General features: G+C 51.2%; 2 protein-coding genes across 2 annotated transcripts; one reads left to right on the top strand and one right to left on the bottom strand.

The window, feature by feature from the left end:
- The first annotated feature begins 235 nt into the window (after positions 1 to 235).
- On the top strand, positions 236 to 1,171 carry LOC129200044 (olfactory receptor 14J1-like). Its single transcript, XM_054811299.1, has one exon. It carries the CDS (start codon positions 236 to 238, stop codon positions 1,169 to 1,171), a length of 936 nt encoding a protein of 311 aa, XP_054667274.1.
- Positions 1,172 to 5,129: 3,958 nt separating this feature from the next.
- On the bottom strand, positions 5,130 to 11,265 carry LOC129200043 (olfactory receptor 14A16-like; the record flags this gene model as incomplete). The annotated part of the gene is made up of 3 exons (XM_054811298.1): positions 5,130 to 5,192; positions 9,241 to 9,382; positions 10,445 to 11,265. Coding segments are annotated over 3 exons (1,026 nt in total), but the record flags the coding sequence as incomplete, so codon positions are not given.
- Positions 11,266 to 13,059: the final 1,794 nt, after the last annotated feature.

The raw sequence follows: 13,059 nt of genomic DNA, 5'->3' as shown, positions 1-13,059 counted from the left end.
CCCATGTACTCACTGCAGCAGGGCAGAGCTGACTCCTTGGCAGCACAGGGGCAGAGGTCCTGCTCCTCACAGCACACTCAGCCAGCACAAAGCAAAGAGAGGAAATGCCTTGGAACTGGGGGACATGGGGTGGGATCTCTGTGAAAAATGGAGTGGCTTTGCTCAGAGAACTCTGTCATAGCTTTTCCCTGTCCTTTCCTCCTTAGGACAATGTCCGCGTGTGAAGAACAAGGATATGACCAACTGCAGCTCCATGACCCAGTTCCTCCTCCTGGCATTCGCAGACACACGGGAGCTGCAGCTCTTGCACTTCTGGCTCTTCCTGGGCATCTACCTGGCTGCTCTCCTGGCCAATGGCCTCATCATCACTGCCATAGCCTGCGACCACCACCTCCACACCCCCATGTACTTCTTCCTCCTCAGCCTCTCCCTCCTCGACCTGGGCTCCATCTCCACCACTGTGCCTAAAGCCGTGGCCAATTCCCTCTGGGACACCAGGGCCATCTCCTACACAGGATGTGCTGCACAGGTCTTTTTCTTTTTCTTTCTGATCTCAGCAGAATTTTCCCTTCTTACTGTCATGTCCTATGACCGCTACGTTGCCATCTGCCAACCCCTGCACTACGGGACCCTCCTGGGCAGCAGAGCTTGTGTCCACATGGCAGCAGCTGCCTGGGGCAGTGGGTTTCTCAATTCTGTGCTGCACACAGCCAATACATTTTCTATACCACTCTGCCAGGGCAATGGCCTGGACCAGTTCTTCTGTGAAATCCCCCAGATCCTCAAGCTCTCCTGCTCAGACACCTACCTCAGGGAGGTTTGGCTTCTTATGTTAAGTTCTTTTTTAGGTTTTGGGTGTTTTGTTTTCATTGTGCTGTCCTATGTGCAGATCTTCAGGGCTGTGCTGAGGATCCCCTCTGAGCAGGGACGGCACAAAGCCTTTTCCACGTGCCTCCCTCACCTGGCTGTTTTCTCCCTGCTTGTCAGCACTGCCATGTTTGCTCACCTGAAGCCCCCCTCCATCTCCTCCCCATCCCTGGACCTGGTGGTGGCAGTTCTGTACTCGGTGGTGCCTCCAGCAGTGAACCCCCTCATCTACAGCATGAGGAACCAGGAGCTCAAGGATGCAGTTTGGAAAGTGATGACTAGATGGTTTTTAGAAGTAAAATAGTTCCCAGCTGCTTCTCCATATTATGTGTAACATAATTCATAACAGGCTCATCCTATCTTATACATTTTGTAGTTGTTGATATTGTTGGTTTTTTTTTTTCATTTTCAATAATGTTGTTCACAAAGAATTATCATTATTCATACTAATTCTTATTTATTATAGAATAGAATCATATCATAGAATGGTTTGGATTGAAAGGTACCTCAAACATCTTCTAGTTCCAAACCCACTGCCATGGCCAGGGACACCCTCCACTAGACCGTGTTGCCCAAAGCCTCATCCAACATGGCCTTGAACACTGCCAGGGATGGGGCATCCACAGCTTCTCTGGGCAACCTGTTCCAGTGCCTCACCACCCTCACAGGGAAGATTTTTTTCCCTTATATCTAATCAAAATCTACTCTCTTTTATTTTAAGGCCATTACACCGTGTCTTGTCACTACATGCCATTGAAACAGCCCCACTCCAGCTTTCTGGTAGGCCCCTTTTGGGTACGGGAAAGCTCGTATAAGGTCTCCCCAGAGCCTTCTCTTCTCCAGGCTGAACCACCCCAACTCTTTCAGCCTGCCTTCATGCCAGATGTGTTCCAGCCCTCTGATAATTTCGTGTCCCTCCTCTGGACTCACTTCAACAGGTCCATGTCCTTCTTATGTTGAGGGCCCCAGAGCTGGATGCCATGATGCTGGGGGGTCTCACCAGAGCAGAGTAGAGGGGCAGGATCACCTCCCTCACCCTGCTGGTCACGCTTCTTTTGATGCAGTCGAGGACACAGTTGGTTGTCTGGGCTGCAAGCCTGTGTTGATGGCTTGTGTTGATCATCTCGTTAATCAACACCCCCAAGTCCTTCTCCTCAGGGCTGCTTTCAGTCCATTGTCTATCTCTCTGGTTTGACCAAAGACAGTCTAAATGAATTTCCGTGCCCTCGGAAAAGGACCCTGCAGTGCCATTTCTGACTGAGATTTTATCCCCCAAGACCTTCTCTGGAGCTGCAGAGGCCGTTCCTGTGTACAGAGCCCCTGCACAGCAGATCTCTGACAGAGCTGGCCTCTGTAACAGCATTTCCACCAGGAAAGGCAATCTCCTCAGGGCACTGCCCAAAGGCTTACGTCTTTTTCCAGTCTTGCTCTCAAGAACATGCCCAAGGAAGAGACTCTAAAGAAAACTGTTGCTTTGCTTGTTTCTCCATGGGCGCAGAGGGATGAGATGAGGGTCCCAGTGTGCTCTTCCAGGGACTGAGGAATGGCTCAGGTGTTCCTTGTGGGTGGAGAGCACCCACACAGATGCTGAATGGACTCCAACTAAGCTGCCTGGGGCTCGACAGCCTGTGGTAGGGCTGATGGCAGAGGAGTGTTTCTCTGGAAGGAATCAGGAGCTGCCAGGAGAGCCCAGGGGATCTGCAGGGACAGCACGTGCCAGGAGGTCAGCAGGGAATGGAGCCCACTGAGCACGAGCCTGTGCAAGGTGAAGTGCCCCAGAGATCAAGTGCTAAATGTGGGTGTGAACCACCAAGTGAGGGTTCTGCAAGGCCAGGGGACACAGCAGGCACAGGGAAAGGAGCCTGGTGAGTGGTTCGTTTTCCCATCAGTGGACTGCCATAGACTGGATGCGGTGCAGCACCCAAACACATCTCATGGCATTGGCAATAAGGCAGGTCTCCTCTGAGCAGCCTCCATGGCCACATAAGAGCCTCTGTGGGAGGCAGTCAGTGGCAGTGATGTCCCTGAGCTGGGTCTGCCTCCCAGCCTGACCAGCGTGTCCCTTGCAGAGTCCCCCTGTGACCCCAGGCCCCACAGCCCACTTGCTCTGCAGAGCAGCTCCACCAGCTCAAGGGCTGTGGAGAGCATGGGCAGGGGGTGTAGAATGGCTGGCCAGGCCAGCACAGATGTGCCCACCTTGTCAAAAGGCTCTTTAGAGACATGGGATGTCCTGGTGTTTTCCCAAAAGTGGGGTCGTTTACCCCATGTGCAGTACACCAATACACACACAGAGCAGAGGTATTTTATTTATTTCATGTCTGCACAGAGGTGGTTGCAGGGTGGTAATGCCACAAAGCTAGCACACTGCACACAGAAACTACAACATATTTATCTTGTTGCAGAATTAGAAAAATTATCAGGTTGACAATCTTTCAGGTCCTCTTCCAGGACAGTCCTTAGCAAGGTGTGCATTTATCAGTCTGTCCCTCTTCTTCAAGGGTCCAGTCATTAGCAAAGCAACGCAGTGTATTCAACCCTGAATTAGACAGTGTCTAAGCATTAACCCAAACACATTCCTCACCCCGTCAAGTGGAAAATTCTACTTGACAGATATCAATACTGTCACTGTCTACAGCTGTCTTATGGGATGGTGCAGAGGAGAATGAGTCAGACTCTTCCCATGTGGGCACAGTGGAAGCATGAGGAGCCATGGGGAAAAGTTGGGATGTGGGAAATTCTGACTAGACTTAAGAGAAAAGAAGCTGCACTATAAGGTCCATCAGGCACCAGGAACAGGCACTCCGAAAGGCTGTGGTACCTCCACAAATGGAGATATTCAAGCCTCAACCAGATGTAGTGCATTGTAATGGGTGACTACCTAATGCGGGGGACAGAGGCACTCATCTGTTGGGCCAACCAACCATCTAGAGAGGTTTGCTGCTTGCTGGGGACAAGGATCCAGGATGTTGTGGTGGGACGTCCAAAGCTCATCTGGCTCTCTGACTACTGCCTCCTGCTCTTAACCCATGTGGGCACAAATGACACTACTGGGGGCAACCTGGACAGTACCAGAAGTGACTACAAAGCTCTGGGGGTGGCACTGAAGGGCATGGGGGCCCAGGTGGTGTTCTCCTCAATCTCATTGGTGAGGAGAAAGGCACTACTAGGACAAGTTAATAATTAACTGCGGAACTGGGGTAGGGTTTTGGGTTCCACGACCATGGGACCCTGTTTGCGGACCAGCATCGTCTTGGCAGAGGTGGGATCCACCTCACTAAGCAGGGCAAAGCTATTTCTGCCAACAGGCTGGCTGACCTCATAAGGAGGGCTTTGAACTAAGAATGATGGGGGAGGGAGAGAGTAACCAGCAGTCCTCCAAGGGAGTGACAGGATCAATGATCAAGGGCATGGGGTGATGTGATGGGAAGGGATCACAAAATCAACAAAATGGGGCTCAAGTTCAGTGCTTGCATGTAAGCAAGGAAATGCCTACAAAGCACCATGATGGAGAAATCTCTCACACCCTCTCCAAGAACTCAACATGCTGGGGTTCCTTTCTAAAGTGTCTGTACTCTAACACATGCAGCATGGGGCATAAACATGAGGATTTAGAGATCGGTGTGCAGTTGCAGGGCAATGATCTTGTTGGGATCATGGAAACGTGGTGGGATGGCTCCCATGATTGGATGTCGCAATGGAGGGATACAGGCTCTTGAGGAAGGAGAGGATGGGATGACAAGGAGGGGGGCGTTGCCTTTTATGTGAGAGAACAGCTGGAGTACATGGAGCTCTGTCTGGGGATGGGTAGGGAGCCAAGAGAACCTAAGGGTGAGGATTAAAGTGAGACCAGGAAAGGGTGGCATTACAGTGGATGTCTGCTATCGGCCACTCGACCAGGAAGAAGAAGTATATGAGGCCCTCAACAGGCAGATAGGAGCAGCCTCACATTGGCAGGCTCTGGTCCTCACGGGAGATGTCAACCACCTCAATATTTGCTCAAAGGACAACACAGCAGGGCATAAGCAATCCAGGAGGTTTGTGGAGTGCCTGGATGAGAAATTCCTCACTCAGGTGACAGAGGAGCCAGTGAGGAGAGGTGCTCTGCCTGACCTCATCCTCATCAACAATGAGGGCCTTGTTGGGGATGTGAAGGTCAAAGGCAGCCTTGTGACCATGAGATGGGGCTGTAGTGACCATGAGATGATGGAGTTCAGGTTCCTGAGGGCAGGCAGGAAGGTAAAAACAGTCTCAGAGCCCTGGGTTTAAGGAGAGTAGACTTTGGTCTCTTCAAGGATCTGCTTGGAAGAGTCCCATGGGATGTGGCCCTGGAGGGAAGGGGGGCCCAAGAAAGCTGGTTCATATTCCAGGATCACCTCCTCCAAGCTCAAGAGAAGCACATCCCATCAAATATGATGTCAGGCAAAAAATGCCAGGAGAGCTGTGTGGATGAACAAGGAGCTCCTGGCCAAACTCAAACACAAGAAGGAAGAATACAGAGGGTGGAAGTAAGCATGGGTAGCCTGGGAGGAACACAGAGACATTGAGCATGCAGGGAGGGACCAAGGTAGGAAAGCTAAAGCCCAAATGGCATGGAATTTGGCAAGGGATGCCAAAGAAACCAAGAAGGGCTTCTGTAAGTAGACAGGGAACAAAAGGGAAATGAGGGAAACTGTGGGCCCATTGCTCAGTGAGACTGGGGACCTGGTGACGCGGGAGGTGGGAAAGGCTGAGGCACCGAATGCCGTCATTGCCTCAGTATTTGCCAGCAAGATTGGCCTTCAGGAATCCCAGGTGCCAGAGACCAGGGGGAAAGTCTGGAGCATGGAGATGTGCCTTGCTGGAAAAGGATCGGATCAGGGAATACTCAGGCAAACTGGACATACATAAGGCCCTGGGCCTTGACGACTCCTGATGACTTCCTTATCGTTCCTGTGCCTGGATAGGGTTTCCAGCATTAGCTGCTCCATCATCTTCCCAGGAAGGGAGGTGAGTCTGACTGGCCTGTAGTTCCCTGCGTCTTCCTTCTTTTCCCGCTTGAAGACAGGAGTGACATTTGTTTTCCACATCTGTGCTCTGGGCCTCTTTATTTGGCTGGGCTCTGGGCCTCTGCGTATCGACTGAGGTCTGGCACTTGGCGGGTCATGGTGTTATGCCATGGCACATCCCATAAAGATGTGGCCAGCTCAGAGAAAGGGATGCCATGAAGGAAGTGATAGCAGGTGTGGCCATTTCTTGATGGCAAAGAAATATAGGGTGATCTATCCAACTCCTCCTACCTTCCTTGCTCCAAGCTCCCTTTAGCTATGAAATGCAGATGTATCATGTGACGATATAAATGTGTCACCAGAACACAGTTTCCCCATTCAAAGTGATGGCAGGAAATATATTTCTGGAAATGGCTGTATAAGTCTCTCTTTCCACAGAGGGAGAGAAAGGGTCATCATCTTGCTGGTCCATGTCCCTGTCCTATGAAAAAACTCATGAGAATTTACAGAATATATATTCAAACTCCATTAGGAGTCATCCATCAGGATCAATATGAACTCAGGATTTCTCATATCACGCAATGTGTGAGCAGAAGAATTAAGAACTGGGGGGGGGGGGGAAAGAATCCTTCCTTACTGTTTAGTACTGTAATCTTTGGACTTTGACTACACTCCTGAAATCTCTCTAATTAACCACAAAAGAATTGAAGACCTAAAGGAAAATTATGCACAGAGCATTGGCTCATTAGGGCGTTTTGCATGTTAATTAGCCCCCTGGTGCCAAGTTCCTGAACTGCAGGTCCTGAAAGATTGAACAAGTGTCTAAAGAAGTAAAAGCAGCAAACCTCCAAGTTTCTGAGAGTGTTCCTGGGCCCCAGGGAGGACCATCACTCAAGAGACCATGGCGGGAATGACCAGACAAGGAGATTTACAAAGACATGTAGTGATAGGCCAAGAGGTAATGGCTTTAAGCTGAAGGAGGGTAGATTTAGATTGGATATTAGGAAAAAATTCTTCTCTATGAGGGTGGTGAGTCACTGGAACATGTTGCCCAGAGAAGTTGTGGCTACCCCCTCCCTGGAAGTGTTCAAGGCCAGGTTGGATGGGGCTTTGGGCAACCTGGTCTAGTGGAGGGTGTCCCTGCCCATGGCAGGGGATTGAACTAGATGATCTTTGAGGTCCCTTCCAACCAAAACCATTCTGTGATTCTGTGGTTGTCCCTGGGAGCTGGTAAAACAGGAAGTCAGAAGCACTGGTCACATGTGGAAAATCAAATGTGGAGGTGGCTGTGAAAGCCCTGAATGTGTTTCACCAAGCAGGATGGCCAAGCCCTGACCCCCATTCCCTGAAGAGAGGATCCTTTCCCTCATGAGATGCTTACAGCTCCTCCTGGGAGCAGTGTGATGGGGGGGTGCATGATGCCAAGTGCAGGTCAGCGGTAGGACACCTCCTAGGCTCTATGGGGAGTGGGTGAGGAGGCAACAAGGCCCTGGGACTGTCAGGGACTGGGGCCTTCTCATGGGACTCAGTGGAGGAGACAGCAGCCACTGTGGAGAGCACAAGGACTTCTGTCCTGGTGTTGGAGGAGGGCCCAGCCACACCAAGGCCATCAGCTGTTGGCACCACAGATGGTCCTACACTGTCCTGTGCCCGTTCCAGTTTCCCTGTGGTCTTTAGCTACCTCCTCCTGCTTCCTCATCTCACTCTGACCTTGGGATCTCCCAAGCTTTACTGATGCCGGTGAAAGGCAAGATGCTAACTGCGGTACAACTTGCTTAGAAGAATGAACACTAATTGAGACTATGAGCTTTTACCTCAGGGCCCATGTGAGCTGAAGACCCAACCTAAGCCAGCTCTTACCGGCTGAGAACATCCCATGTCAATGATAAACCCATGGAAGATTTACCTTTCAAAAAACCAGGTGTATAACCGCGGCCAGAACAGCAACCGACCAGCATCCAGGATAATCCCCCCACCTGAGCGGGACAAGGATGTAGGAACTGATGAGCCCATCCCTTAACGTGAGTGATTGCATTGGTCTACACAACTGTACCGTAACAGATACAAACCCTGCTTTCCTCTGTACTGGGGTCCTCCAGCCATTAGGCTGAGGCACCACTGCCTGCACAGCTGAAATAAGAGAATAAATTACCTTGGTAATTCTATGCTAAGCTTCCTTGTCTCCCTCCGCAGCCAGCAAATGAAGGACTTGTATGTGCCACTTTGGCCTCACTGCCTGTGCCTGCAAAGACAAAGCTGTGGTTACCTGAGGACCTGACAGTGCCTGTGAGTTCCCCGCCACCCCTCGGGCATCTTCCAATGCCCTGCTAATGTCCTCTGGCACCCAAAATAGCCCAGTCCCAGACTTGCTTGACTCCTGTACTTATCGCCATATCCCGGCACTGAAATGCATGTCCTCCTGCTGCTGCTGCCTCCAAATCAAAATTCAGCCTGATTCCCTTCAGCATGACACCCCCGCAACCCCACCACTACTTCAAGTCTTCCTGCCTTTAACACACTCACTGCTAAGCATACCCCTCTCTCTGCCTGCACCCCCATGCGTCTCTCAAAGCCTTCCTGTTTCCCCTGCAGTTGTGGGACCTCCCTCCAGGAGGGTCGTGCATTCTCCAGGATCATGGATGTTTCCTGTGGTCCATCCAAGTGTGGGGAGTGAAGGAGGGGAAGAGAGCAAGGTCAGCTCCTGAGGCATGACTGAGCACAGCCACCCCCAGCAGCGGGCATTCCCTATCTGCCAGGCTGAGGCATGCACACAAGATGGAAACATCTTCCTTATCTCTGATGTGCACAAGAAGGGACTTTCTTCCTGCCACCTTCCCAGGAAAAAGAGAAGCTCCTGGGGGGCAGAGATGGGTGGGCACAAGGGAAAGGAGGTCAGTGGCACCCTGTGTCCCCTGTTCTCCTCTCCAGCATATCCTGAGAGGTCTGCAGCCCCTCCATGCCATCCTGTCTCCCCAGGCTAGCACAAGAGCCCTGGCCCTTGGGGTCCTCAAGAGCTCCTAATCCCCCAGGGACAAAGCAGCCTGCCCCAAGCTGGGGCAGCCAGAAAGCTGTTTCTCTTTCCTGTTCATTTCTGCTAAGCTAAGAATGGATCTTAGACAAAGAAGTTGCTGCAGGCTCATTTATCTTGCTTAAATAAAATGGTTTCCCATATATACACAGTCTCTTGGTCACACAAGATGGGTGGATATTTAAGAGGAGCAGTAATTATATTTATTTGAAGACAACATCATCCAAAGTGGAAAAAGGAAAAAAAAAATAAAGAAGGAAAGACTGGGCCTGTCACGACATACACAGGGAGAGGAACAGTTGTAGAGGAACGTAGGCAGTCTATGGCTCCTGAAAGACATCCAGTCATCATTTTCCTCACAGCATCCTTGAGCTCCTGGTTTCTCATGCTATAGATGAGGGTGTTCAGTGTTGGAGGTACCACCGAGTACACAACAGCAAACAACAGATCAAGAGATGAGGAGGAGATGGAGGGGGGCTTCAGGTAGGCAAACATGGCAGTGCTGACAAAGAGGCAGACCACGGCCAGGTGAGGGAGGCACATGGAAAAGGCTTTGTGCCATCCCTGCTCAGAGGGGATCCTCAGCACTGCCCTGAAGATCTGCACATAGGACAGCACAATGAAAACAAAACAAAAATAGAGAGGTACTAAAAGCAATAAACTCAACTTCCCTGAGGCAGGTGTCTGAGCAGGAGAGCTTGAGTATCTGGCAGATTTCACAGAAGGACTAGTACACTCATCTGCCATCAGCCCTACCACAGGCTGTCGAGCCCCAGGCAGCTTAGTTGGAGTCCATTCAGCATCTGTGTGGGTGCTGTCCACCCACAAGGAACACCTGAGCCATTCCTCAGTCCCTGGAAGAGCACACTGGGACCCTCATCTCATCCCTCTGCGCCCATGCAGAAACAAGCAAAGCAACAGTTTTCTCCAGAGTCTCTTCCTTGGGCATGTTCTTGAGAGCAAGACTGGAAAAGGACGTAAGCCTTTGGGCAGTGCCCTGAGGAGATTGCCTTTCCTGGTGGAAATGCTGTTACAGAGGCCAGCTCTGTCAGAGATCTGCTGTGCAGGGACTCTGTACACAGGAACGGACTCTGCAGCTCCAGAGAAGGTCTCGGGGGATAAAATCTCAGTCAGAAATGTCACTGCAGGGTCCTCTTTAATGTTTAAATGCACAGAGGGTGGGAATATTTATTTACACTGTCTCTGGGTCAAACAAGAGAGGTGGATAAGAGGGCATAAGATAACATAAACAATAGGGCAACCTGGTCTAGAGAAGGGCATCCCTGCCAATGGCAGGGGGTTGGAACTAGAAGATGTTTGAAGTCCACTCCAACCCAAAACATTGTTTTATTATATGATTCTATAATGAATTAGAATTGTTATGAATAATGAAAACTCTTTGTGGACAACATTATCAGAAGTGAAAAAAAACTCCAAAACAACAACAAAAAAGGAACAATAACATCAACAACTGCAAAATATCTAAGAGACAGGCTGGGCCTGTCAAGAGTGATGTTGTGAGTGATATACAGAAGAACATGGGCAGTATATTGCTTCTAGAAACCATCCAGTCATCATATTCCACACTGCATCCTTGAGCTCCTGATTCCTCATGCTGTAGATGAGGGGGTTCACTGCTGGAGGCACCACCGAGTACAGAACTGCCACCACCAGGTCCATGGATGGGGAGGAGATGGAGGGGGGCTTCAGGTAGGCAAACATACCAGTGCTGATAAACAGGGAGACCACAGCCAGGTGAGGGAAGCATGTGGAAAAGGCTTTGTGCCGTCCCTGCTCAGAGGGGATCCTCAGCACGGCCCTGAAGATGTGCACATAGGACAGCACAATGAAAATGAAACACCCAAATGCTACTAAAAGACTAACTGTAAGAAGCCCAACTTCCCTGAGGTACTCAGAGTCTGAGCAGGAGAGCTTGAGGATCTGGGGGATTTCACAGAAGAACTGGTCCAGGGCATTGCCCTGGCAGAGTGGTATAGAAAATGTATTGGCCGTGTGCAGCACAGCATTGAGAAACCCACTGCCCCAGGCAGCTGCTGCCATGTGGACACAAGCTCTGCTGCCCAGGAGGGTCCCATAGTGCAGGGGTTGGCAGATGGCAACGTAGCGGTCATAGGCCATGACGGTGAGGAGGGAATATTCTGCTGACATCAGAAAGTAAAAGAGAAAGACCTGTGCAGCACATCCTGTGTAGGAGATGGCCCTGGTGTCCCAGAGTGAGTTGTCCATAGCTTTAGGGACAGTGGTGGAGATGGTGCCCAGGTCGAGGAGGGAGAGGTTGAGGAGGAAGAAGTACATGGGGGTGTGGAGGTGGTGGTCGCAGGCTATGGCAGTGATGATGAGGCCATTGGCCAGGAGAGCAGCCAGGTAGATGCCCAGGAAGAGCCAGAAGTGCAAGAGCTGCAGCTCCCGTGTGTCTGCGAATGCCAGGAGGAGGAACTGGGTGATGGAACTGCTGTTGGACATTTGTGGTTCCTTGGCAAAGGGGGCTGGTTGAAAAAAGAAAGGACCGGGAAAATTAGGACATCTTCCTCTGAGGAAAGCCACTCCATTTTTCATAGAAGCAGCCCCCCAATTGAAATGCATTTCCCTTCTCTGGTTTGTGCTGGCTGAGTGTGTTGTGAGGAGCTGAGGAGTCAGCTGTGCTCAGCTGCAGTGGGTACATGGAGCTGGTTTGTGACACCTCCAGTGTTGACAACTGATGTCAGATGTAATCCACCTTTAATGGAAAAGCGCTCCTGATTCAGAAGAGTGCGGGCTGCAGAAGAGAAGCTTAGCATGTCCTTAGAATAATTTTGTCTGTGGTTTTTATTTTCCACCATCATTTCTGGGCAGTGTTCTTTGGAGGAATAGAAATACTCATTTTATGATGGAAAATAGGAAGAAACTTGAAACAGGACAGGCAAAAGGGCTCAGGTCTCTGTAGCTTCTTGCAGAGTCAGGAGAGATGCAGTGTCCATTGGATCCAGCTGCCCTGCACTTTTTCTTGTGATGCCTTGAAGATGATGACAAACATAAATTACTCTCTAAAACATACCACAAAACAAGACTGTGATGAGAGCAGAGGAATCCTGTTTTAAAGGAGTCCAGATCTGCCAATGGTTCTTTTTCCCAGCCCAGAGGTGGAGTTGTGATGGAGAGAGAAGGACACAGCCCCTCTCAGAGGGAAGAAAAGGCCTCTGAGAGGAGAGAATGGACCTCCAAGGGAAAGCTCAGCACTCCCTGGGATCCTACAGCACAGCCGTGCTCTTCTGGGGCAGCTCCTAAGCCCAGCAGCACAGGCAAAGCAGACAGTCAGATGTCCTGAAGATGGGATGCCCTAAAGGCAGAGTCAGCTCATGGCTCAGCAGACAGCGCCCAGCAGACATCTAGAGTGAGGGACCACAAGAGAGCAGCCTGAAGGCAGCCTAGCCCAGGGCTTGGCTGCAGTTTCCTCCCACTCCCTGCCCATGTCTCTGCTGCCTGGAGCTGTCCCTGCCAGGAGCTGGTGCTCTGCCCACACCTCTCCTCCCTGTCCCTGCTCACAGAGCCCATCCCACCCTCTGTGTGCTCACCTCTGCCCTGCAGACACCTCCTGGCAGCAGGGCACTGCCCAAGGGGCACCTCTGTGTTGGCAGGTCTTAAGGAGAAGAGCAGATCAACCCTGAAGAGACCACAAAGGTGATGTTGATGCTTTGGGTAGGCAGAGGAAAGGGTGAAGTGACTTTATCAGGTGCACTGAAAAACGTGACCCTGGCAGGCAGCAGAGTCCTGCCCAGGCACACAGCCCCTGGGCTGCAGGGACCCTGCTCTGAAGGACACAACTGGGCACCCCTGCCTGCACACCTGCATTCCCAGCCACTCAAACTTGCCTCTGCACAGGGAGTCCACCTGGCAGATCCCAGCAGCTGTGGGCTCTGCCAGCTTGAGGGGATGCCTCCAGGAACCGCATCGGCATTGCCCTGCACCCAGAGACTTACCGTGTCAAGGGCTCTGAAGATTTCTCCTTGCGTGAGCTCTCAGCAAGCCTCCCATTTCCAACTGCCTTGAAGCTCTCTCTGCCTCGCTGTTCTCCCCTCGGTGCCTGCAGGCAGAGCCCTCAGCCCTGCTGTGCTCTGCAGAGGAGCTGCTCCTGGGCAGAGATGTCTCTCTGCAGCACAGCCCACTTGCCATGAGCTCCCT

The sequence above is a fragment of the Grus americana genome (assembly GCF_028858705.1).
Source record: "Grus americana isolate bGruAme1 chromosome 27 unlocalized genomic scaffold, bGruAme1.mat SUPER_27_unloc_1, whole genome shotgun sequence".
Classification (NCBI taxonomy): domain Eukaryota; kingdom Metazoa; phylum Chordata; class Aves; order Gruiformes; family Gruidae; genus Grus; species Grus americana.
This window is presented reverse-complemented; position numbering and strand designations above follow the sequence as displayed.